Source organism: Corylus avellana, chromosome 2 (genome assembly GCF_965113065.1).
Source record: "Corylus avellana chromosome 2, dhCorAvel1.hap1.2, whole genome shotgun sequence".
Taxonomy (NCBI): Eukaryota; Viridiplantae; Streptophyta; class Magnoliopsida; order Fagales; family Betulaceae; genus Corylus; species Corylus avellana.
Genome location: NC_142491.1, coordinates 8,154,191 through 8,181,558, shown reverse-complemented (window position 1 = coordinate 8,181,558; position 27,368 = coordinate 8,154,191). Strand labels below are relative to the sequence as shown.

General features: G+C 34.3%; 3 protein-coding genes across 5 annotated transcripts; 1 reads left to right on the top strand and 2 right to left on the bottom strand.

Moving 5' to 3' along the window:
* Nucleotides 1–482: 482 nt before the first annotated feature.
* LOC132167973 (immunoglobulin) lies at nt 483–8,338 on the top strand. Of its 2 annotated transcripts, none has more exons than XM_059579030.2 (13): nt 483–922; nt 1,026–1,103; nt 1,665–1,822; nt 2,325–2,400; nt 4,991–5,058; nt 5,225–5,483; nt 5,706–5,840; nt 5,963–6,069; nt 6,364–6,417; nt 6,513–6,596; nt 6,827–6,990; nt 7,423–7,570; nt 7,866–8,338. In XM_059579030.2, exons 1-12 carry the CDS (start codon nt 637–639, stop codon nt 7,565–7,567), a joined length of 1,614 nt encoding a protein of 537 aa, XP_059435013.1. In that variant the 5' UTR covers nt 483–636; the 3' UTR covers nt 7,568–7,570; nt 7,866–8,338. The 2 variants fall into 2 exon arrangements, with proteins under 2 accessions (XP_059435013.1, XP_059435012.1); XM_059579029.2 differs by having other exon boundaries at nt 5,694–5,840.
* Nucleotides 8,339–12,925: 4,587 nt separating this feature from the next.
* LOC132187646 (very-long-chain aldehyde decarbonylase CER1-like) lies at nt 12,926–18,632 on the bottom strand. Its single transcript, XM_059602037.2, has 10 exons — nt 18,535–18,632; nt 17,962–18,185; nt 17,269–17,501; nt 16,942–17,161; nt 15,027–15,405; nt 14,639–14,746; nt 14,235–14,435; nt 14,046–14,147; nt 13,467–13,640; nt 12,926–13,138 (listed from the first exon to the last, which is right to left on the bottom strand). Exons 1-10 carry the CDS (start codon nt 18,592–18,594, stop codon nt 12,974–12,976), a joined length of 1,866 nt encoding a protein of 621 aa, XP_059458020.2. The 5' UTR covers nt 18,595–18,632; the 3' UTR covers nt 12,926–12,973.
* A 3,891-nt stretch (nt 18,633–22,523) lies between these two features.
* On the bottom strand, nt 22,524–27,120 carry LOC132177657 (very-long-chain aldehyde decarbonylase CER1). 2 transcript variants are annotated; one of them, XM_088512902.1, is made up of 10 exons: nt 27,029–27,120; nt 26,591–26,814; nt 26,266–26,498; nt 25,776–25,995; nt 24,949–25,327; nt 24,559–24,666; nt 23,714–23,914; nt 23,504–23,605; nt 23,067–23,240; nt 22,524–22,804 (listed from the first exon to the last, which is right to left on the bottom strand). In XM_088512902.1, exons 1-10 carry the CDS (start codon nt 27,086–27,088, stop codon nt 22,643–22,645), a joined length of 1,863 nt encoding a protein of 620 aa, XP_088369028.1. In that variant the 5' UTR covers nt 27,089–27,120; the 3' UTR covers nt 22,524–22,642. The 2 variants fall into 2 exon arrangements, with proteins under 2 accessions (XP_088369028.1, XP_059446061.2); XM_059590078.2 differs by lacking the exon at nt 22,524–22,804 and having other exon boundaries at nt 23,120–23,250.
* Nucleotides 27,121–27,368: the final 248 nt, after the last annotated feature.

Below are 27,368 nucleotides of genomic sequence, written 5' to 3'. Positions count from 1 at the left end.
TTAGCAATTAGATAAAAGAGGCTTATAACAAGAAAAAATCAATGACTAATTTTCACTGGCACATTATTATAGTTGTATAGCATTCACACGAGGGTTTACTAAATAGCATACCTCAAATTTATGTTACATTCTAAGTATGAATAAAAAAAATTTACAAATAAATTTAATTATTTAGTTGGTCGATTTGATTAGTATTACGGGATTGCTATATCATTTTATAAAGAATTTACGGTAAAAAATTGTAATACTCCTAATAATACTCATTTTGAAATTATAAAAAGTTAATTAACCCTAAAACAAATATAATTTTTTTTTTTGTTTAAACTCCACAAAATAATTAAAGGAAAAGAAAAGGCCCAAAAAAAAAAAAAAAAAAAAAGTTCCAAAAAATTGGAGATTTACAAATTCCAATTTGCAGAGAAAGAGAATATATAGGTAGTCACGTGATATCACTCCACATTTTCTTTCACTAAGCAGCGGATACCAAAAAACTTAACAAAGACAAACACAGATCAGATCTCGCCCAGGGTCTTTGCTCCTCCAAGCTTTCGAAGCCGAAGAAGAAGAAGAAGAAGAAGAAGGAAGACAAAGACGACGACGCATTTCTCCGCAAAAGCAAAAGTCAAATCGGAGGCAATGTTGGCGCCAAGGTTTTCATTCTTCGGAGGCGGCAACCGTGCGGAAGATTCCTCGAAGACTGAGCTCCGACCGACTCTGAAGCTCCAGACGGACAAGGACGTGTACCGGCCCGGTGATCTGGTCGTCGTCACCGTCGAGATCTCCAACCCCCGAGCCAGCGACGACGAGCTCGCCTGCTCGCTCCTGCTCGAGCGCCTTGGTTTCGAGATCAAAGGCGTCGAGAAGCTTGACTCGCAGTGGTTCGCCACTCCCAAGCCCTATCCTGGATCCAAGCAAAGACGAGGTTTGTACTTTAAATTTGAATCACAATTTTTGGGATGATTAATTAGTTAATTTGTTTGTTTGATTGTATTGTTCGAGTTTATGTTCAAGAATTGTGTTTTTAGGTGAACATGTGTTTATGGACTGCGCGGTACCGTCGATGGTTTCGAATCAGATTGTTCCCTCTGGGGCCACTAAATCATGTAAGCTTCTGTTCTTGTTTTTTGTTTGCTTTTATGTGATTCTGTAATGTAAATATGTATTCTACTTTCTCTTCAATCAATTATTGAATTGATATCTATACAGATTCCATGGCTGATGTTGCTGTGATGCACGTAGTTCAGTGTTTTTATTTTTTGGTTGAGTTCACGACTTTTGAGTTTTGATTACCAAATTGATTTCATTGTTGAATCCACCACTTAGTGTTTTTAGGATTATTTAGAAATGTGAATGACACCATAGATTCAGAAATGTAGAAGAAGAAACAATCCTTTTAACCCAAAATGGAAGTCGGCATGATATGGATGTTGAACCGTAGGGGCAACTGGAACCTGATCTGTTGACTATAACCCAATAGACCAATCCTGGGTACATAATCTTGTGTTTTACGTGATTAGGAGGACCCTTTGACTGGGGCTACATGATTCTTAAGCTCATAATCAATTGGGTTATTTTGCATGAAACATTGCAGCATGTTGGGTTTATGTTTCTATCATTTTGATTCAAACCAATTGATTCAGTAAAACATTCAATGTTATCTGCAGATGTGGTGCGAACTGTGCTGCCAGACATTATACCACCATCGTATAAGGGTGCTACCATTCGCTACTTTTACTATGTTAAAACTACATTTTTTGGACAATGGCTGGTACTGGAAAATGGCCACTCTCATAGAGAGTCAGTAAAAGATCGTACTGAGCTGGTTGGTTTCCTTTAACTTGCTTTAGACTATATCAACTATTTGCTCCTTTTTTTTCAGCAATAGATTATTGCACTGGTCATATCTCTTGCTTCTTGTACTATATACAATTTACTGCTATTTCCGCTCAGTTAAACTTTTGCTTCATTTTTTTTTTATTTTTAAACTTTCTGCATGATATTGGTTGTGATACAGAGTACCTATTTTTGTCAACTTGTCATCTATCTTATTTTTGCATTCTCTTGGGCACTTTTTTCCAAAATATGAGTGGTTAGATTTCTGATTGCTTGCTGATTAATTAACTATTTGTAGACATTTCAAGAAGTTGGGAGTTGCCCTCCCACAGCAAACATGCATACAAACACACATATGTGTATATGCGTTTAAATGGGGGATGGGAATATTTCAGAAAATGTCCAAGTCCTTGCTTCCATGTCAGCCTTTCAATATATTGTTTTAATATGATGATTTAGATTTAAAATTTGCTGAAATTTAACCAATACAGGAAGCTCGTATCCCATTACAAGTATGGGTTGCTCAAAAAACCAGTGGGTTGCTAATGGAAGACGGTCAAAGTGATGGTGAGTTTTCCTTTAAGTTCCATTTACTCCATGTCACTGCTTCTGTCTCAGAACTGGAGTCATTTAGTTCAAAACATGGATTGAAAATTATTAATTCAACCTGTGGATTCCCATTAAAAGATATTCTGAACAGGCTAGTGTTGGAAATTTTCTGTCTTTGAATGACATCGATATATTAATGTTGAATATTATGTAAAAGTTAGCGTATTATCCTATTAAGCCAAAAAAAAAAAAGGTGGCATGACTTATAAAAAAAACTATGGACTTGTCTTAAGCAGTTTTTTATTTTTTATTTTTTATTTTTATTCTTTTTTAATCAGTGGGTATGATATATACATTGAAGATCTCATTATCTTTACCCCTTTCCTGTTTGTGGTTTACTTGAAATGGTATTGAAGTTTGATGATAAGTTCTATTTATGCTCCCACTTCTTTTGATGGAAGCTCTTCGCTTATCTTTTGCTCTGGCTGAGTATCCTCACATTTGCATTTGGCTATTGATTGAATGGTTGCAATGATAACTAAATCTTCATGCATCAGGCTAAGAAAACAGTATAAGTGATAATGCATTGGAGCGTTGTTATGCATCTTGTTAGTATACAACCTTTTTATCAACCTTTTTGGTTGTCCTATAGAATTTGGCCCCATTTCCCTTCTTGAGTGGGACCATTAGGAGAAGTTGGATCATCATTATAGCGAATGAAATACAATCAGAAATTTATGTTGTTCCCTTGTTTCAGATTTTTATATTAGCTATAATTCTTGAATTGCCTCATTCATGTTGATGGATTTGTGCATTATGTACTACACAAATATGAATGTGGTTATTCATATGGCACATAAGACTATTCATACATGTAAAGTTTCAAAAAATCGGAGCTTAGTTCCCACAGTATTAGAAATCACAGGGCATGTAACTCAGCCAATTGATATGGCTTGACCTTTAGTTAGTACTGGTCCATGTGTGTCCTATTTTTAAGTGTGTTAAAAGTTTGACTTAGATGCTCAGGCTCTGGCTAGAGTCATAAAAACCACTTCAAGGGACAATCTGCTCTTTTCAATTGAACAATGAGAGAGAGGAGAGTTCTGACTTGGCTATATGTTTTTTCCCTACATGCTCATATAATACTTTTTTGTTTTAAAAAAAAAAAAATTATAAAAGTAATTCAATCTTAATAGAAAGTGCAGAGGGGCGTTACCCAAGTATACAAGAAGTGTATGAGAGAGAGACCCAATTAGGAAGAAGAAGAACACAAATCTAGAAAAGCAAGAAAATTAGAAAGCAAGAACAATTGAAAGCAACCATCATTTTAAACAACATAGCTTTTAACCCTACTACCGTTCTCTCACAATCTTCAATTTCGGGTGTTGTGTTCTCTCCAGATACACCACATCAAGCATAGGGGCACCATCTTTCATACTTCTATAATGCGATGGCTATCAGACTGGCCTCTCCAACTAGCCAGAGCCACCACCCATTAGGGCATGACCCACTCTATCCCGAAAACACAAAAAATGAAACCTACAAATCTGTAGCGACTTCGCAATGTAGCAAAAGATGATTGATTGATTCCCCTCTCATCTTGAATATGCAACACCAAGCCATCACTATGACATGTTTCTTTAGGTTATCCAAAGTTAGGATCTTCTCTAACTCTGCTGTCCAAACAAAGAAGCCACTCCCAAGGGCATTATTCCTCCAAATGCTCTTCCAAGGGAAAAAAGACCAACTGAGGGGCTAAGCGCATGATAAAAAAACAAAAAAACCTAAGCTCCACCATCTACCTTTGGAAGGTATATCTAGCAAATTCTATCCTAACCCCTTTGATTCAAACTAATAGAGCACAAGAGATTAACAAGCAAAGTGACCATCTTCACCTCCCAATCATGCATGAATCTGATGAAAGCGATATTCCATTGGAAGGTGTCATTAGAAAACAACATATGGTCTGCCCTCGAGGCCTCCTTATAATGAGCAATAGTAAACAACACTAGAAGGTCTAATCTCCACTCCAAGCGTTATACTATCTTCATTAGATCGAAAATGAGTTTTTCTTTTGTTCTTTTAATCATTTTCCATCTTTGACCCTAAGGGGTAGCTTAGTTAGCTGGGGATTACGTCTCAAGAAGCGGAGGTCACTAGTTCGAATCTCCTCTTCCTCCTTCCCTTGGGGCCAATTACAATTACTTGTAAAAAAGAAAAGAAAAAAAAGGAAGGTATTTGTTTGTTTCCATGAATTTTATTTCCATTCTTGACATAAGGTTTGCTGTGTATGTTATTTTTGGCATCCATGTGAAGAATCTCTCTGTACGCAAATAGTGCCAGCTGATTTTTTATGCTTTCACAGTTTGTTTGTTTGGATGACAAGGCATGACAGTAATGTGGATCAATATAAATTTGTTGTTTAAAGTTAAAAATAATCTTCTGTCGTGCTACAAAGTCCAAAATCAGCAAAAAATGCATTTAATCTTCTTAATGCTTATAGATTTTTTATTTTTTATATGTCATACAGCTCACACTAAATGTAATAGTTTCTGTATGCATTTAATAGGATAACTGAGAAATATCCCTGTGTTCTCAATGTTTCTAGGGATTGTTCCTTCTACAACCATCCAACTGGATATATTTTGGAAAGAGATGGATGGAGACTCTGATTGGGTACGCTGTTAATAATACGTTTTAACTTGTAACTCTCTCTCTCTCTCTTAACACTCTGAGTGCATAGTGCAATCATACATTCTGATGCTTTTCACCGAGAGCTTCAAAATAATAGATTTAGTCATTCACTTGATCTTTTGATATAGAGTAGAATTACTCCTTGCAGGTTAGAGCTAATGACATATATGACGGCATTGAGGAAGGCTATGAAAGCTCGAAGGATGAGATCTCATCTGTTTCTTCATACAATCCCATGAAAGAACATGTACAGAGAACCTTTGGAAGTTCACTGTCCTTGCAATCATCTGCAGCAAGGTCTTCAACTAAGGATCTTCCATATGTTGAGGCAGAACGTACAAGCTTATCTTCAAATGTTCCACTTCCTCAGCTGTCCGTGGCTGAGGTCTTATATGATTCTAGTGCTGGTGAGTTACTTAAGCCAACTTCTTAATCACTCATTCTATACCCAAACCTTATATAGATTGTTCAGTTCAGAAAATTTCAGTTCCATTTTGCATTATGATAACTCTCTTTGCAATTTCTCTGTCATGACCGTGGAGTAATGAAAAAAATGAAATATTTTTTTGCCATTCTCTTATGAGTTCAGAAGTGCAGTTTTTCTGAATAAAGCTTAGTTTTGCAAACAGATGTTTTATCAACACAGAAGCCGGCTGCCGTTGTCTCTCCAAGCCATCAGCGGAAGCTTATGAGGCCCCTTTCTGCAGATGATGAAACAGGAGTATCCTCTTCATCAGGATCGGAAGCTGCTGAACCCATAGCATGTAAATTATCACACTTTCTTCTCCTTCAAATATCTTTATGTACTTGTCATATATATAGGATCAACTGATTTCAGTGTGTTGTAAGTCCTGGTAAACTAATTTGATGTAAACATTTTCTGCAGCAGAAGGCTTTGTTCGAGGAAGGTCTTACAATATCAGGCTGGATGATCAAGTTCTGCTTAGATTTTCTCCAAAAAACTCTGACTCAACTTATTACTTCAGCGATATGGTAATTTCAGTTTGAGAAATACTATGGTCATTTTTGAAGGTCTGTTTGTCGCACTGTGATGGCACCATGCGTCTCTGCGGGTAACACTGTGTGAATCTGTTCCACAGTGGGACCCACATGGATGCATCGGCTGCATCCAATGACCAAGATCCTCTTTCAGTTTAATACTGATGTCTTGGGCCCGTTTTGCATATTCTAAGGGTTTTCTTTCTTCTTCTGTCTCTGTCTCTTTTTTATTTTATTTTATTTTCCTTTTTCTCGTTTTCATTTTGTTTATCTTTTTCTCAATTTCAGATTGGTGGAACTCTTACTTTCTTTCATGAAGAAGGAGCTAGGAGATGCCTTGAGGTAATTGTGGAATTATAAGCAGTAGAAAGATCATAAGCAGCAAGTATCAATTTGTTTAGTGTTATTGATGCTTCATGAAAAGATTGATATTCCAGGTTTCAATAACATTGGAGACTTCAGAGACTGTAAGTCGGCGATTCGTCCATCCTTCTCGGAGGAATTCCCCTACGCTTACGAAGGTACTATTTCATTGAAATAGTTTTTGTTGTAAACCATGCTTCTTACATTGACATTACATTGCTCAGATGCATAAAGCTACTAATTTAAAATGCATACAGAAAGATTTTGAAAGAGTCCGATTTATTAGGCAAGACTGAGAAATAGTTTCTGTTGTGAACTTCTATTAATTCGTTGAAGGAATTTTAATGTTTTGCTTTGTGGCATGTTTGTTGGACCAATATGCTTGCAGGTTCAAAGCGATCATTATGAGGTTGTTGCGGATTTGGTCCAAACAAGCTTTCTGTTCTCCATTCCCATGGATGGGCCCATGTCCTTTTCCACTCCCCATGTATCCGTGCAATGGTCGCTTCGTTTTGAATTTTTTACCACTCCAAAGAATGTAGATTGGACCAGGTATGACTTAATAGTATCACTACTATAGCATCTTGCTTTCTTCCAATGTAAGTGATTAGTATGTTGTGAAGGTTCCCATGACATGAGAAGTATAATTAAAGTACATGAAGTAAAAGGGTTATATGGTATGGCAGGGAAAGATTATCATAGTTTTTCTTGGCAACTAGTAATTTAAATGAAGAAACAACATTAGATTGTAAGGATATGTTATGTATCTAACTATGGTCTTGACTCTTTCTCATAGTTGTGGCTTGAGGTGATAAGTTTGATATCAATTTATCAGAAATCACAGATTTATTTGGTGCTAGGGCTTTTTTCTTTTCTATTTCAAACAGTTAGAGATTTAATTATACCCAAAAATATGCAATATCCGTAGTTGTTGAGAATTTTCATCACCACTCCCTCCTAAAACTCTGGATTTTATGACTTCAGATACGAGCACCCACTTCTGATAGAGGGAAGAGACAAAAGCGAGTGGGTTCTTCCAATTACTGTGCATGCACCTCCTGGGACTTCTGGTGCTCATACCCGCAGTGAGAAGCCTTTCTCTTTGGAACCCTTGTGGGTGCATAATTGAAAGGTGAATTAAATCATTGGTTAAATTGAAGTAGCTTTATTACCAGCTGACTATGTTAATATCATTATACATTGAGAATTATGAAATCTACAAATGAGTACTTTTGTAGCAGATGACTTTGAGTCTCTCTCTAATCATTTTAAGAACTATTGTTCTCATTTTGCTTCTGCCCTGCAAATACTTAAAATTATGGTTAGAATCCAGTGACATGAAAAGATGAGAGTCTAAAGCTGTTAGAAATGCTAATTTATAGTTTCCTTTGATTATTTTCTTAGCATAGGGTTTCTTCATGACACAGGTAGACCTAATCAGCTGAAATACAAGTTTAATATCCAGATTAGCATCCATGAGGCGCAGAAGCTATTTTGTTTCTTCAGAGAAATGTCCAGTCAAATGCATGATTGGCAAGTTGAAGCACATAGAAAGAAATGTTGGCTCCTAATGCAGTTTATTTTCAGAATCCCTGGTATTGCCTACTTGTTGTGCCTTACTGGTTTATGTTCTTAATTTTTTCCATTCAAAATCACATTCAGCTGAAATCGTCACGTTGATATACATTATATGAGGGCTAGAGAGTGCCTTAAGATGTTCCACACATGTACATAAAAGATCTCTGATTGTTTTACTAGCCTACTCCCTGCACGCCTACCAGGAGAAAAGCTTTAGAAAGAACAGAAAAAGTGAAGAGGGTTGGATAGTGCCTGTATGGATAGAATGTGTCAAACCACCTTTTGTCTTCGCTCCCTTTCACTCTCTTGGTGTGCTTTGCTCTTCGTTACATGTTCTCGAGCAATTAGGGAAGTGGGAAAACCATTAGACTCATGGGGTGGACAACGTATACAGTAACTGGAACAGCTTCCCTTCAAATATTTATTTATTTGTTTCACGTATTTTGCTTTCTTTAATTTTCAGTAGAGTGAGACTTGGTTGTATATACATTATATCGTTGATGATTCTTTACATACGTATAAAATCATTGAAATTTCACTCTTTTCTTTTCATTTTTATTTTCACTTTATGGTCAGGAAAAAAAAAATGATAAATGCAGTCAATTGATTGTCTAGAGCAATTTATATTTATATCAAAGTAATACCTCTAAATTAATTTTCTTTAATCGAGAAGCTTTTCTATCTTTTTGGGTTGCATGCTGCGGGGTTTTGAGGTTCCCATAGATCAATTACCAGTGGTTTCAATCGATGAGCTTGCTTATGTTCCTCTCTCATAGGGTTCAATTTCTATTGAAAAGACTTTTTTGAGTAAAAATTATTATTGCCTTTTTTGTTTTTGGTTTGAAAAAAAAAATGTTATGAGGGGATATAAATGTGAAAACTGTTTGTGTTTTTAGTGTTTTGTGCTTTAGAGAAAAGAGCATGTATTTCAATTATTCATGGAAGGGTAATGATAAACACAATGCTGGCGTGCATGAACAGTTCATGCACGACAGTGTTATGTGAATAATTACTCTTCATGGAAACAAAGCTATAATTTCCTGAGATATGCTGTGGTTCTTTTTGGTGTTTTTCTGATCCTTAGTGAATATTGTTTTTTATTAAAAAAAAAAAAAAAAAAAAAAAAACCAGAAAAAAACTTCACTGGTCCCTCATTTTTAAAAAAAATAATATTCATGTAGGATCAACAGAACGCTAGAAGAATATGAGGAGGAACTGTATCATTTCTCTTATGTCCCATAGCATTTTATAAAGTATAGGGCATTCTTTTTATGTATCTTAATTGTAACATAATATACCGATAATTTTTGGAAAGAGTAGCCTTGGAACATAATCTTAACTTGTAAGGAAATCCATTTAAGCCTTGACAGTAAAAATTGGCAATGAGATCAAAACCTAATGTTTACTTGGCTTTCATTTTTCTTATTCCATGGGGATAATAAGATAGGAACATGTTTACCTTTGGTTCCTAATATATACATATATATATATATATATATATATATATATATATATATATATATAACATGCCTGAAGCAACAATTTCCTTGCTATTGTGCACACGAAAAGAATGAAGCATTATCAATCTTTCAAGTTAGTGCACCTGTTCCTGCTTCTTCAAACAACATGAAGCCATGCCGTGGATACTACTTTCTGGTTGGTGGGTTGTTCGGGAATCGGGATTCACATAATCAGTGGTGGAGTCAAGTGTTTTTTTTTTAATTAAAACAAAGATAATATATATATATATATATATATATATAACTTCAAAAAAGATATTTATATATTAATATTGTTTCAGAAGTAAAGAGGAGTATAGGAAAGTCTATCTAGTCAACTTACAAAAAAAAATACACAAAATTGAGAAATTTCCTTGGAACATGTCCTCTATAATTGCTATTGAAATTGCAAGAGTTAATACAATGTCCAACATTTGCGACAATCAAGTACGGTGCATTTGAAGACAATATTCAATTTAGTAGGCACCAGTTTCAATGAAATGTGTGTTTCTTTTTAACTTTCATTAGAAACCAATTCAAATAAATATCAAAAACTCAAATAAAATGAACACGAAAAATAAAATAAACAGAAATATATGAGAAACCTCATACACTGACAAAAGAATCACGAATAAAAATATTGTAAAATTATTTATGAACTCGAACTCGCTAAATAAATATATTTTCACATCCAGTTCACACAATCAGAGACGGATTTAGGGGGGACTCGGAGTGGCCCTGGTCCCCCCCAAATTACAATTTTTTTTTTAAGGCAAAAAAAAAAAAAAAAATTAAGGTATTCTTTGTTAATTGGTCCCTCTTCAAAATGTTTTTGACCCTGAATCTCCCAAATTCAAAGCTGGCTTCATCTCAGAGCACAATAATTAATAAGAGGAAAGACAAAGCAAAAAAGGGCACCGACCAAGAGACTCCAAACTTTGGGGAAAAAGCAATGTACCCTAACCACAATTAAATGTACAATGTGGATCAATGGTTGGTGGTGGAGGTGGGATTTTTTTTTTTATTATTATTCTTTTTTTGACATATCCTTACAAGGAAAAGGGCAGGGAGATTCGAACTAGTAACATTAGCTTCATGAGGCGTGGTGTCCAGCAGATTGAGCTACCCTTTAGGGACAATGGTTGGTGGTGCTAATCGGCATGCGCGTCTGTTTTGTTCTGAGCAACGCTAGAAATTATATTTTTATTTTATTTTATTGATGTGAGTCATGTGACAGTTTTTTTTTTTTTTTACACAGTTTTCATCAAAACTGGGTTAGAAGAATTTCTTCCGACTTTGTTCAAAACAAAGTTTTCTTCTTACTTTGTCCTTCTGATTTTTTTTTTAAGAAAAAGTGTTTTTCACATGAAAGTGAAACGTCATTTTTACGGATTAAGTTAGAAGAAGTTTCTCCGACCCAATTAGAGAAAAACTGTGTCCCTAAGGATTTGATATTCCATTGGGGAATTGAATAACAATTTAATATGCATGAGGTATCCATACGGCCACGTACAGGTTTCCTTTACGTACCTAATTCATAATCTCTTGGAAGCAACTAGATTGATTAAACTACAAAATTCATCAACTTTAAGACTTCTTGCAAGCTTTAAATACTAGACATAATCGCCTTCTTCTTCCACGTTCAAGAGAGAGAGAGAGAGAGAGAGAGAGAAAGCATTGAAATTTGGTGATCAAAAGAAATGGATGATTTATTGGAGTTGATAGTCAAAATAGCTAGCACCACAAGTAGTTGCTGCAGGCACACCATTGTCATCGCAATCGTCTTCTTCACCATCCATTTTTGCGCAAAGAATTTCTGGCACAGCCATCACCTCCCTCTGCTCACCTTCCGCCACAATCCAGCGGGCAACAAGGACACCTTATATTGTGTGGTGTGCCTTTACGACGTCATCGACGGGGAAAGATTCCGGGCGTTGCCTGAATGCAGCCACTGCTTCCATGTCGACTGCATCGATGCATGGTTCCGGTCCCATTCTACGTGCCCACTTTGTAGAACTCAGGTCTCATGTCTCGTTAATAATCATTGGCCGCGTAATTCAACACGATCGGTGTTTAGTATCATTCTCTTACACGCCTCTCGTTCATCTCTTTTTACAAATCCGTCATTGAATCGGTAGCTTTCTTTCTTTTTGTTATGTTATAGTTTTCCTTGCTTAGAACATGCGAACATCTTTGACATCATCTCATGAAACTAACATTTTCTAGACTTTTTCTTGGGAAATACTTCACCAATTCCAACTCAAAGTCTCACCATCTGCATCATTGCCAAGAGCATATGTACTTATCTTGTTCTTTCAAAAATTTCAATGAAAGCATGCATACAAGACAAATGGAGGTGCACGCAAAGTGATGAAGAAATTATTTGGTTTGTTCGATTACTTGCTGGAGGTTGAAAATTTATTTACTTTTTTAAGTAGTTAAGCTTTTGAGAGCTCCTCTAATTTTACACAGTATCATAACAAAGATCCTTACTTCGAACTCTATCTTTATTATTTCCCTCCAATTTTAATTGAAATATTTTAGGCGTTAAGCCTTACTTATTAAGGAGGAGTTTGAGTTCACACATAAAGTAGGGTATTAAAATATAAATTAAATGATTAAATTCACATATTCCTATCAATTTAAAGTTTTAGAACAAGTAATAATTTAACCTCAACTTTTTTAGCAAATCATACCATAAAGTCCCAAGTAAAAGGCTCATAGGGCTTTCTATTTCAATTGCTTTTTTTTTTTTTTTTTCTTTCTTTTTCTTTTTCTTTCCTTCTTTTGGGCAGAAGTACTTGTTAAATGACTCATATATATATATATAAGATAGATACCAACAATATATATATATATATATATATATATATAAAGTTTTCTTCTAAAATGGGTTCATGAATTTTTTTTCAAATTTAATTTATTAAATTAGTATTTGTCATTAAAGCAAACATGTGATTCTCACATAAATTTTTTGTTTTATTGTGTACGTTAACCAGCTGAAAAAGTATATTCTTTGAGAAAAGAAGATATCTACAGTACCCCTACCAGACCGAGCCTTAGCGCATACAACTCTTTGTTTTTTGTGCACATGCACTAGCTTCTTTCTTCTTTCTCACTAAGCAGCAAATGGGTTTTCGAGAGACCACATCGCATCAACTATGCCACTATGCCACATACTCACATCTCTCTTTAATCATGTATTTTCATTGTTTTTCTAACAAAGATGTTTATATGAAGCAATCTTCTATACGTTTATAGATTTTGATAAAGTCTCTTTGGTATATAATTATTCTCAATATAGAAACTAATATTTGTAAATGTTTTTCTTTTTCAATAGAACTGCATGCATCAAATAACATGAGATAATTAAATGTAGCTATATTATATAGAAACACACACATTATATATATATATATATATATATATATATATATATGAAGGAAGTTAAAGCACGATCAAACGGGCACCAGCAAAGAACGGAAGCCATGTCGAAGACTTGCTTGCCATACATCCTCGATATTCAACAAAGTGTTCCCACACTCGTTCACATTCCACCCTTCTAAGGCATGCACTATCCCAGCAACACGCCAAGCACTCATCATTTTCCTTGGCAGCCAATTCTATCAGATAACAAAATACTTAAAATAATAATTAAATGATTAAATTTATAATTTTTTATCATCAAAAGCTTAAACTATTGAGATTATTAGTAGTTTAACATGATATCAAAGTAAATATTTTAAATTTGAATACCACCTCTGTAATGTAGTACCTCTCATTTCAATTAAACATTCTATACATTAAACTCCCAAGTGAGAAAAAAATGTTAAAAGTTAATTAAATAATTAAATTCATTATTTCTTCACAATTTGAAATTGGGATAATTAGATGACGAATGGTGTCATATATGTTAACACTAAAAGAATAAAATGTGAATTGGTTGCTAACCTCACAAGAGTGCATGTTGATGAAAGATGTGGGAGTGATCAATGCTGGTGTGGTGTAGAAGAAGCAATCTTTCCGCATTTTCTTTGGTGGGAATTGAGAAAAAGGAATGAATAATGTTCCTTTTGATGCATTCAGTTGTTCCTCTTCTTTCCATTCATCTCCCACTAACCATGTCTGCAAATCTCTCATTATATAATATCATAGGGTTAAAAAGTTAAAAATAAAAATTAAAAAAATGTCTTCTTTTTATATTTTGATGCTTATGATGCCATGAATCTCAAGAAAAAAGGATAATGCTTATGATGCTATAATTTTAAACTATAACCTCGTTACAAACTCATGATGGGATAGTGCACATGGCGTTACCACGTCAACCACAATCAAATTTAATTATTTAGAAACTTGGCGTGGTAAGTGGCACGTGGACTTCAAGACGGACGTGCATGGCACTACTATGCAAGCCACGTGTCACATTAATTTGTAAATAACTTATAGTAAAAGTTATAATATCCCTAATTATATTTCTCTTAAAGAAAGATTATCACAAGCAATCATGAAATAATAGGTTGCAAATTTTACCTTCTCGTCAGCATAACTTGATGAAAGGATCAATTTATTTTTCGACTTCGTGGTGAGCCTTAATTGAAGCTTCTCATACTCATCCTTGTATGGTATTGCCACCTGATACAATTATAAGCTAAGCAACATTAGAAAAAAATAAAAACATTGCAATCTAGGTTGAACAAGAATTCTACAGTTAAAACGTACATGGATACCCCTTTCACATAAAGCATCAGCAATGGCATAAGCAACCTTAGTAAGATTGCCCCTTAAAAACACTTGAGTTGTTCCTTTTGGAATGCTATTTAGTACCACTGCCACTGCTAAGCTACTTCCATCCACCAGCTTTATTCTAAGCTGAGGGTTCTTTTGGATGTAAAGCTCACCATTTTTATTAAGTTCCTCCCCCTGCAAAAATTTACACAAATAAAATGTTGATAAAATATTGTGAGAAAGAATGAATCCACGTATCTTTTTGTTAATTTTTTTTTTTTTTTTTGAATATTTCCAATAGGAGGAGCTCATGGGGATAAAAATATAAAAATAAGACTTTTTGCTAAATGTAGTTTCTGTTCTTTCTTAGTTTATATTAGAAAGCTGGATTTACTTGCCTGATTTAGAAGACCTAGACTTAGCACCTTAACTCCTCTCTGTTCAGCATCTATTATAGCTTCTTCAATCAAGCTGTTGAGGGATTCCCTTCGCCATTTTAACATGTACTGAAGATTTTAAAGTGCAAAAAAGAAAAGAAAAAAAAAAAAAATGAAGATTGAAGTTAGATATAGATATAAAACAACTAGTTGAATCAAAGTGAATGTGACTAGTAATAATTGGGTTTAGCTTGAATTCAGTTCTAATTAATTGGAATTGAACTTCTTGATATAAGCACATGTGTGTTATACCAGTATATAAGGAGGACGTGTCACAATTCCAACAAATCCAACTCGAACTAAATCTGGACACAAGCCGACAATAGACACAGAAATGAACGTTTCTTACATGTATATTGTATCTTGGTATCAACCAAGACTGTAATTTGAGCTTTTGGAAGGTGATGCTCTCTAGAACAAATGCACGGCCATAGTTCCAAGATAGAATCAAAGACCATAGTAATGTCACAGGCCACATTAACCACAGGTACCATTTGGGCGTGTGGGGCTTGGAGGCCAAGGAGGCAAATCCTAGCCGTAGATGATAGATGGACTCTGGCGTCGTTAGATGCGTTAAATGTACCACATTGGGTGACTCTTCTCGCCTTTTTAGTGAGGCCTCATATAAAGCATCCAAGGACTTGTCGGTGGTCCCATACATGTGATCATATATAGGCATGAAAAGTGAATAATTGGTGCGGAATTGGGTGTGATGTAGTGAATGAAACCTGTTGAATCAGATTTTAGATCATAATTTCTTGAAATTCTATAACGAAAACGACAATAATTTTTTATGGCCACCCCCTATTTGTTTTTCTATTTAGTTAAAAAAAAATCATAAAAATAATTTAAGAAAAGAAAAAAAGGTGGTCAGCCAGCCCCATTTTAGTCATTGAGAGTGGCTCAATCACCCTAAGGCCAAAGTGGGGTGGCCGAACCATTAGTTTTTTTTTTTTTTAAACAAAATTGTGACGGAAGTAGTAAACCGATATTTATTGATAACATAGGTACTATCTATGATATAAATAGAAACTTAGAACGGAAAAAATAAAAAAGTAAAAATTCAGGTACTAAAAAGATAATTAACCATTTTTTTTTGACACATCCACACAAGAAGAAGATAATTAATTCAAATTAGTAACCTCCGTTTCATAAGGCAGGGTTCCCCTAATGTTAAATATAATTGAAATGGTGCCAATGCAACAAAAGTCAATGTGTCAGTAAATTAATTATATATATTTTTTTCTTATCAAAAAAAGAAAAAAAAAAATTACTATCTTAAATACACTGAGATGGAGCGGTCCATCCCCTTCTGTTCAAATGGGCCAAGAAATTAAATAGATAGGAGTCTTGTGAAAGGTGATGTGGGCATACGGCCACCCTAAAATCAGAGAATGTGGCCACGCAATCCTCAGCGAAAGTGATACGAGAGATCAAGAAAAGTGGTTAGGGTTTGTTTTGCAAAATTGAATGAACTTTTGGGTCCCTCGTCTAACCCAACTAAAAGCAATATATTCACTCACTGGTGGCGTGGATCAAAGGCACCAGAGAGCTCCTCTTAAGCAATATGGGATCCAATAAAGGTTCTCTTTCTAAATTAGGTATACCTTGGGGATTCCTCTCTAAATTGAAGAAAGTTTATCATGAGATTGTTTTGGATTTAAGACCATGTTTGAAATTTTTAAGTAAAAAATCAATTTTTGACAACTTCAATTTTAAATTTTGTAGACTCTTCAAAACGTTTTTAATTTTTTTTTTATCAAACACATATATTTTTTTTAATCAAACAAATTTTTTAAAGGTTATATACACTTTTAAATGCCTTCAAAACACACCAAAATAACCCTGAAGACTCAAAGATTGATATGTCCTTTTTTCAGTACGCACTAGATCTTAGCTGATGTCTGGTGAGAGATGGCTTGTAAATTCAAAGGAAATGTGTACGGCACTGGCATGTGACCACCCAACACTGGGTGTGGGCTGTGTCGAAAGTCAAGTCAATTAATTATGTGTCTCCTCGTGTGTCGGATAGTGCAGGGGAAGTAATGATGCCATGCAAATGCAACAAAACTCATCGTGTCAGTGGATTAATTAATTTTTTTTTTTAAATGAAATTATGCTAGAAACTAATTTATTATTATTTTTTTAAAAAAAATAGAAGAACTATTTGTACATGTAGTTTGATCGGTAAAAGAACATTTAGAGATGACCATGAAGGGTAAATCATAATAAGGTGAAAGTGATGAGGGCATGGAGAAACTTACGAGGGGGTGTACATGAGGTACTTGAGAGGGGGAAAGATGGAAAAGACCCATTTTGGAATGAGCTCGTAATTGCAGTGACCCAAGTTGTTCATGAAATCAATATATGTCACGTATCCGGTAAAGGATGCTATAGAGGCAGTTCCGGTGAGCATAGTTGTCAACAATGGTATTGCGAACAGCATGAAGTACGCTATGTGTTCTGCAAATGGATGGATCACAGCTGCCATGTATGCATGCACAAATATATTATTAATTTTATATTATTTTAATCATATAACAGCCTATTAAATAACATTTTATATATTTAATCTCATAAAGTAAACTTACAGGTAATTGGTTCGGTTACAATGGAAGAATGGTGGTGGGAATGGTAGCGAGAGTAAAGGTAGTGGTGGTGCAATGCTCTGTGAAGCCAGTAGTAAAGGAACTCCACTGGACCCGCATGAAGCAGACTTGCCATAACCACACCATCGCTTCTCCAGAAGGGTAGGTTATGACTTCCAGGAAGACTCAAATAGCCTACGTAAAATAGGATTCCATTGAACAAGATCTGGTCATCCCTGTAATTAAACAAGACCAAAATCATGTGTCGTTGCATGCAAGTGAAAGAGCATTTTTTATATATCATATTAGAACATCTGTTGAAGGTCAAGGTTAGGGTCAAGTAGACGGGAGTGGAGTGATAGCGACATTCACAGAGTGGGAAATTTTCAAAATACTTTCACGGTATGGAGTATTTTAAACATTTTTAAAATACTTCCGTACAATTAGGGTTTATGATTTTCCTCTATATATATATATATATGTTATGATGTAACTCTAAATCATTAACTGCAAAATACAGTCGTATTCTCTGTAGACGTAGGCACGTTGCCGAACCACATTAAATTTATGTCAACTCTCTTTTAATCTTTTTTATTTTATTTTATATTATTTATCATTATTATTATGCACGATAACAACAATTATTATCGGTTAAAACAAATTATATGAAACAACAAAAGTACTAGTTGTACGTACCAGTTCCTTTCTCTATCAACCTGCTCGAATTCAATTCCTTTGTCCACGATCCGATTATTGCCCTTGGCTGTTCGGTAACGTGATAGAGAGATCCATATTTGATTGTGAAGCATCCTCAACAAAAGGAATGGAAGTATAAGGAAGTAGCCGATGTCTCTCTCACTTTCTCCCTTTACCATGAATGAGTATGTGCTATGAGCCACCCATGGAGCCAGAACCACGTACTTCCCAACAGCAGGCCAAAAAAGAAAAGTTAACAAAGACGCTTTTATGAAGCTCAATATGACAACATCAACAAGTGAATCTTTTCATACTATACAAATCAATGTGATCTCGTTGAGTGCAGATAATTTTTAGAGGAACGCTTTGTACAGTATTCCGGAAATATTCCGGAACACCGTGATCCTGAAAATTAACAACTATTTGTACATTCAACGTGATCCGGTTGATTGCAGACAATTTTTTGAGTTACGTATGCGGGTGAGACTTAGAGGTTTATCCAACCTGTACAGATCAGGGAATGCTTTGCACGATGTTCCGGAGATATCCCGGTTAAAAAAGATAAATAAATACCTTGAAGATACCAAGAGGCTGCCATGGCCAGTCGGTGAGGATCCCTGGTTTTGTAGCCATACTCCCAAGAGGCCAGGTAGTCTCACCACCGATTTGTGCTACCTGTGCATGGATTTAATTTGGAGTAATTTGGAGGGATATATATATATATATATATATATATATATATATATATAATATTGCATGCTCTTCTATTATTGGTTAATTGGTTGAAGCTGAGAAGCCGCCATGAATGCTATAACAGGACCCCCACCGCCCAAATGCAATGTGGCATGCCGTCACAGGCTCTATATTTTTATGTCATAACTGAGATTTCAGACAAGATATTATTATTTTTTCTTCTCTGAATATTTTAATTCATGGACGACATGACAATTCAAATTAGAGATACTTATTTGTGTCACAAACGAGAAACCTACTACATCAAATTAGAGATACTTACTTGTGTCACAAACGAGAAACCTACTACATCCCCTTGGACCATCGTTTGCAAGAGCTAGCACATGCAGTTACCCTCAATTAATTGTAGAGAAGCTGGAATGAAAGCAACGAAGATAGGAATAAGATCCTATCTTATTTCTTCTTCTCTGCCAAACTGCACGGCCATTTCTTCTTTCTCGGCCAAACCCACGCCATTTTTTCTTTCTCTCTTTTCTTCATCCGGTGTATTCGGTTGTAAGTTAATTTTGTGCACTTAGTTTAGGTGGCAGTAATTGGCTGGGGGCTGCAAAAGACCGCAATGAAGTTAAATCCTTAATTAATTTCTAGCTACGGATTCAAAGAGGATTATTTTATTTAATAAAATTTATTTTATAATCAAGATTTTTGTTTCATTGTATTATTTGTATATAATATTAGTGAATGCGAATATTTGTTATGTCATACAGTCATAGGAGGTCCAAAATATATTTGTGATGTCAAATGGAAAGAATTGAGATTCAATTCCTCCATTTATTGGTCTTAATTGCCGGCCAATAAATGTAGGTACCGAACTTCAAATATGTAATATCATGAGAAGGAACACCGAACACCGATCCAACGGAATTATTGTTTTTTTTTTTTTTTTTTAATACCAAATTCTTTAAATTTTAACTATATATAAAGTCTTTAAAACACACATTATCTTTAGAATATTTAAATTAATATATTGTTACCGTGGCTCTTCATTCTTCATTTGTTTTTTTAATCGTCTCTCTCTCTAGATCTCACACACACACATCAAACTACACCATTTCAATTTCATATATCCAACTAAACTCCAAATGGTTGTTAGTTTTACCACCGTTTGGGTCGATATTTAATTTAGTTTCTTCAGCTCCCAGATTGGTTTTCGTAATTAAGGTTTTTTCATCTGGGTATAGACTGAATTACAAGAATTTCAGGAGTCTTAAGGAAAATTGATTTGGGTTTTTTAAGGTTTCAGGATTTTGTATATATGTAGGTGGATTGAGGAGCTTCAGTAGTTAATTGGATTGGATTGGGAGTCTATGGAGTTCTATGATGTTATCGTTGGGGCAGGACCAACCAGGCTACTGGGGGCGATACAGTTGAAGTAAATGTGTTGTGAAAATGGTGTCAATTTATTGGTGTGTGTAACACTCAAAGAAAATAAATCACCTAAGATAATGTTAAGATAACAGTAAAATGCTTAAAACCTCCCTTTATAATACTTTAATATGAATTACGAGAATGCCTGAGAGAGATAATACAAAACAAAACGAAAATTAGGGTCGAAACAAAGGAATTATAGGATTCCATGCATGAACTGGGCTCAGTCAATTGAGAATGTTGGACATGTTGCAAAATATATATTTTTGGACATCAGGCGACCGAGACACGTGTCCAAACGAGCTCTGCTAGAAATGGCTGAGTCAGACTTGTCCAACTCATATTTGGCATGCTTTTAATGCAAGCCATGACGGCTCGGTCAATCGAGCCACAACCTTGGTTGACCGAGACACATGGCAAACATGTAATTGGCTAAATCAAAAAAGGCTCGGTCCACCGATTGAGCATTGTAGCACCGACTTAAAACTCTATAAATAGAGCCCCAAGTCATTGTATTTTGTCCTTCTCTTTCTATATATCTCCAAGACATGTATAAGGATGCGAGGAAGGTTTGTTGAGTGGCGAATTGAAACCCTACGAAAGTATAATCTCGACGTAGAATGTACTGAGGTGCTCCGGAAGCAACGCTCTTGAGAGGTACAAGTCTCAACTCTTGCTTTCCATTTGAGAAAATTGCTAAAGCGTCGTTGTAATGCCCATATAAGGTTATACAAACATAACTATATTGTGATAACCACGTGAGTGGCAGTATTATCATATTTACTTTTAATAATAATAAAAAGTGTGTAGTTCTTTTCACAAAACCACGTAAAAAATGTTTACGTACATGCATTTTGATAACGGATGTAAATGTATTGTTATGCTAGCCAAATCTTGTTTGGATAAAAACAAAGAAATGCTATGCGTACTAACAGTCTGTTTGGGTATGCGTTTAATGGGTTTAAAAGTGCATTTAATACGTAAAAAGTCAGTTTGAAGAAAAAAATACTTATTTGGTAAAAAAAAAATTGAAAGCACTTTTAAGGATCTAAAAAGCTTAAAAATTGCCAAAATGCACTTTTGGCTTAAAAATGAATTTTTCACATAAAAAAATAAAAAATAAAAAATAAAACGCATTTTGACTTAAAAATTCTATTTCTCAAACATAATTTCAAACATGCTTTAAATATTTTAGTAAAAAAGGCTTACTAACCTGATGTGTAGCTCATTCATCAGTACTTGTTACATTTTTGTTAATTAATTGTTTTTTTTTTTTTTTTTCAATGAATGAGCTACACGTACATTAGGTTAGTAAGCTTCTATTAGTAAAAGATTTATTACCTCTAACATGTCTCTAAAAACAATAATACTTTTAGAAAACTAGACTTTTGGTCATAAAATATCTAAAAGTTACACACATGTACATTTCGTCGTTTTTAATTAGCTGATTTCGTTGTTTATATGGTGTATATGAAATAAAATCGCAAACTAGCTAAGGAAACACATAATTTTAAATGTTAAATTACGATTTTAAAGATTAAACTGTAATTTTTTTTACGCACACTTAAATTGCGTTTTTAAACGCCGTGTTTTTAAAAGTGCACATTTTACAATAACATTTTTTTAAAAATTGCAAATTTAAACCTAAATCAATAGATCTTTCTGAAAAGTGGCACCTACTTTTTAGTACTGCATTAATGTAGCAGGAAATTGTGATGTGATTCATCTTTGAGTTGAGCCAATTAAAGTCTTGTAGTTTGATTGAATGTGGTCACTCTTATATAGTTTAATAGTTATATATATACGTCGTAATTAAAAAAAAAAAAAAAAAAAAATTGTTGCATGCGTGTGTCTTAAGACAATCCAACAAAAATTGAACTGTCTTACGTACATTTATGAATTTTATTATAATCTAAAAAACGAGAAGAATTTGAATTATGAACAATTCCACCACTGTAATTTCTATTTTCAAAAAATAAAAAAGAAAAAAAGAAAAGAAAAAGGACGACGCCAGTGCTTAATTATATCATGCATGTCGGAAAATTACGTACAAATCACACATGGCAACAAAAACACTTTAATCAGTTCGGTCGTAGTAGGCAACACATTAATAAGTAATTAATAATGGATGATACATTTTAACTTGTAATTTCTTGCGTTCAGACACGAGACATAAATATCAAGGCCTAGTACAATATATATAAGCCTCTACGTACAATAATTTTATAGAAGCAATTATTTTATCAGGTTAATTCATATATAAAAATCACATTCATATGAAATTTTATATGATCAGCCTCTTTTTCTTTTTTCTTTTTCTTTTCTTTATATATATATCACAAAAAAAAAATAGAAAAAAGAAAAAAAGAGGCTGATCATATAAAATTTCATACGAATGTGATTTTTTTCTTATATTTTTATGCTTTTTTATTTTTATTATATTTTTTTAATTTTTTAATTTTTTATTTTATGTTCAAGCTGCAAATGTGACTGAATTGTAGAATTTTGCAAACTTGATTTTTGAAAGTTAAATTATTCTCATATATATGAATGTAATTAGCTAAAGCGCGATCAAGGAACGGAAGCCATGTTGAAGACTTGCTCGCCAGACATCCTCGATATTAAACAAAGTGTTCCCACACTCGTTCACATTCCACCCTTCTAAGGCATGCACTATCCCGGCAACACGCCAAGCACTCATCACTTTCCTTGGCAGCCAATTCTATAACATAAAAAAATACTGAGCGTTAAAATATTAATTAAATAATTAATCTCATCTTTGTAATTTAACAGATATGTTAGGTGTCACTTGTTAAGCGAGAATTTGAACTCGCATGTAAAGGAAAACGTTAGAGTATTAATTAAATACTTAAAAAACGATTTCTTATGAGAATACAATTTTGGGATATGTGATGAATATATAGCGTCAAATATTATCGTAACTCTAAAATTAAGAAGAAAATGTCAATAGGTTAATTGCTAACCTCACAAGAGTGCATGTTGATCAAAGATGTGGGAGCGATCATGGCTGGTGTGGTGTAGAAGATGCAATCTTTCCGCATTTTCTTTGGTGGAAATTGAGAGAAAGGAATGAATAATGTTCCTTTTGGCGCATTCAGTTGCTCCTCTTCTTTCCATTCATCTCCCACTAACCATGTCTGCAAATCTCTAGTTATGTCATACTATAGTGTTAAAAAGTTCAATATAAAAATCTTCATTTTTTATATTTTAATTATGCCATGAATCTCATAAAAGGAAAATGCTTATGATGCTATAATTTTTATTATAATCTCGGTACAAACTGATGATGTGACAGTACTGTACGTGGCACATTAGCTTGTAAAAATCTTATTATAATAAAAGTTATAGTATCCAACGAAAGATTGTCACGAGCAATCATGAAATGGGTTGCAAATTTTACCTTCTCATCAGCATAACTTGATGAAAGGATCAAGTTATTTTTCAACTTTGTGGTGAGCCTTAATTTAAGCTTCTCATACTCATCCTTATATGGTATTGCCACCTGATACATACAATTATAAGCTAAGCAACATTAATAGAAAAAAATAAAATAAAAAATTGCAATCTAGCTAGGTTGAACAACGATTAATCAACAGCACTTAAAACGTACCTGGATACCCCTTTCACATAGAGCATTGGCAATGGCATAAGCAACCTTAGTAAGGTTGCCCCTTAAAAACACTTGAGTTGTTCCTTTTGGAATGCTATTTAGCACCACAGCCACTGCTAAGCTACTTCCATCCACCAGCTTTATTCTAAGCTGAGGGTACTTTTGGATGTAAAGCTCACCATTTTTATTAAGTTCCTCCCCCTGCAAAAATTTATATAAAAATAAGACAGTATGATATCAGAGGTGGAGGATATGAAATGAATTTCTCTTACACCAACAATTCTCCATTGTGTAAACCAACCATTGGATCGACAAAATAAGTTTCAAATAATATATTAGAAAGCATGATTTTTTTTTTTTTTTTTTTCTGAGCAAATAACAAAAGAAACACACCAAACGACAAAAACAAAAAGACAAAACAAGGAATGAAACACCTAGGAATTTCAAATTACTAATCCAGACAACAACCGAGGAGAGACAAAATTGCTATATACCAATTTGGGCTCACTTTAACCGTTTTGGACCGGTTTTTGGCTCACTTTAAACAATTTCTTTTTTCCTTTTCATGGCCATTTTAGCATTAAAAGTTGCTATATACCAAAATTCTTGTTGGTCACATTCTACGAATTTACACAACATATAATACAAATAAAATTATTTTTTTTTCTTCTAATTTTAGAACCTAGGTTTTTTTTTTTTTTTTTTTTTTTTACAGTCCGGTCCCCTTAAAATTGAACTTCTAGTTCCGTCCCTAGTTGTACATAAATCCAAACTTAACTTTTGACTAAGATAAGTGTAGTTTCTGTTCTTTATTAGTTTAATATTAAAAAGCTGGATTTACTTGCCTGATTTAGAAGACCAAGACTTAGCACCTTAACTCCTCTAAGTTCAGCATCTAGTATAGCTTCTTCAATCAAGCTGTTGAGGGAGTCCCTTCGCCATTTGAACATGTACTGAAGATTCAGAAAAAAAAAAAAAAAAAAAAACAAACAAACAAACAAACAAACAAAAAAACAAAAACAAAGAAAGAAGTTAGATTGAAAAAAAAAAAAAAAAAAAAAAAGTTGAATCAATTGAATGTGACCAGCAATAATTCAGTTTGGCTTTCATTCAGTTGTAATTGGAATTGAACTCGTTGAAATTAGAATATCAGTTTCGTAACAAGACACAAAAAACGTGTCTCAATCTCAAGAAGTCTAGGTTGAACAAAAATTGAACACAAATCGAATTCTTACATGTATATTGTATCTTGGTATCAGCCAAGACTGCAATTTGAGCTTTTGGAAGGTGATGCTCTCTAAAACAAATGCACGGCCATAGTTCCAAGATAGAATCAAAGACCATAGAAATGTCACAGGCCACATCAACCACAGGTACCATTTGGACGTGAGGGGCATAGAGGCCAAGGAGGCAAATCCTATCCGTAAATGATAGATGGACTCTGGCGTCGTTAGATGCGTTAAATGTACCACATCAGGTAACTCTTCATGTCTTTTTAGTGAAGCCTCATATAGAGTATCCGAGGACTTGTCCATGGTCCCATACATGTGATCATAAATAGGCATGAAAAGTGAATAATTGGTACGGAATTGAGTGTGGTGTAGGGAATGAAACCTGTCGCGTTAAAGATTTTGGATTATAATTTCTTGATGAAATTCATATGGCAAAAACAACAATAATAGAGATAATAATAAAAAGAATTTTTGATTAGGCATATAGCTAGGTCCCTTGTTAACAAGAATTGAAACTTAAAAGTATTCCATAATGAAATTTAGCTGTTGGACCAATGGTGACTGGGATGTTGGCGGCCGGTGCAACATTTATAAGGCTCACAAGGCCAAGTTCTTACAATTGACTGTCCTCTTCATATTGTTTCCTTCCTACTTTTTCTGACCATTAGCAATAGACAATGATATAAATAAATCCAAATTTTTTTTTTAAAAAAAAATGCAAACTTATCAGTTAAATATTCTATGTTGGGCAAGAATAATATTAAAATATTAATTAAATAATTAAATTTATTTAAACTTTTTAGATAAATAGTATAATAAGAAATACTTACGAGGGGGTATACATGAGATACTTGAGAGGGGGAAAGATGGAAAAGACCCATTTTGGAATGAGCTCATAATTGCAGTGACCCAAGTTGTTCATGAAATCAATATATGTCACGTATCCGACAAAGGATGCTATAGAGGCAGTTCCGGTGAGCATTGTTGTCAACAATGGTATTGCGAATAGCATGAAATACGCTATGTGTTCCGCAAACGGATGGATCACAGCTGCCACGCATGCATGAAGATATTACTAACTTTACAAATTAATTCTCCCTATCCGATAAAATAAAGGGCTAGTATATACCTTAATGATATAATAATAAAAATTAATTATTTGATCAGTACTTATAAAATAATTAAAAGTTAATTTTTATTGATACATCATTCGAGTTATATAGCGCTTGACTTTATAGTATTAGTGTATCATTTCAGTCAAATAACAGTTTTATTAAATAGCATTCTATATATTTAGTGTCATAAAATAAAGTATCTTACAAGTAATTGGTTCGGTTGCAATGGAAGAATGGTGGTGGGAATGGTAGCGAGAGTAAAGGTAATGGTGGTGCAATGCTCTGTGAAGCCAGTAGTAGAGGAACTCCACTGGACCCGCATGAAGTAGACTTGCGATAACCACACCATCGCTTCTCCAAAAGGGTAGGTTATGACTTCCAGGAAGACTCAGATAGCCTACGTAAAATAGGATTCCATTGAACAATATCTGGTCATCCCTGTATGTAAACAAGACCAAATCATGTTCGTTGCGTGGAAGTGAACGAACATCTTTTATATATGAAGCAACAAAAGTACCAATCGAACGTACCAGCTCCTTTCTCTATCAACCTGCTCGAATTCGATACCTTTGTCTACAATCCTGTTATTGCCTTTGGCTGTCCTGTAACGGGACAGAGAGATCCATATCTGATTGTGAAGCATCCTCAACAAAAGGAATGGAAGTATAAGGAAGTAGCCGATGTCTCTCTCACTTTCTTCCTTTACCATGAATGAGTATGTGCTATGAGCCGCCCATGGAGCCAGAACCACGTACTTAATTCCCAACAGCAGGCCAAAAAAGAAAAGTTAACAAAGATATTGCTTTTATGAAGCTCATAATCAACCATATGACAACATCAACAAGTCATGAATCTTTTCATACTATATAATACAAATCAATGTGATCCAGTTGAGTGCAAACAATTTTTAGAGGAATGCTTTGTACGGTGTTCCGAAGATATCCAGAATAAAAAAGATAAATAAATACCTTGAAGCTACCAAGAGGCTGCCATGGCCAGTCAGTGAGGATCCCTGGTTTTGTAGCCATACTTCTAATTAGAGGTAGTGTAACCACCGATTTGTGCTACTTGTGCATGGATTTGAAGGGATATATATAATGCAGGCTCTTCTATTATTGGTTAATTAGTTGTCGAGAAGAAGCCCCAATAAATGCAATGACAATATCCCCACCGCTCAAATGCAATGTGGCATGCCGTTATAGGCTTCTCTTTTCATGTCATGACGCGACAGAGATTTTAGACAAGATATTAAGCTTTTATTTATTTATTTATTTATTTTCCGATACAAGATTTTCATTGATTGTTGGA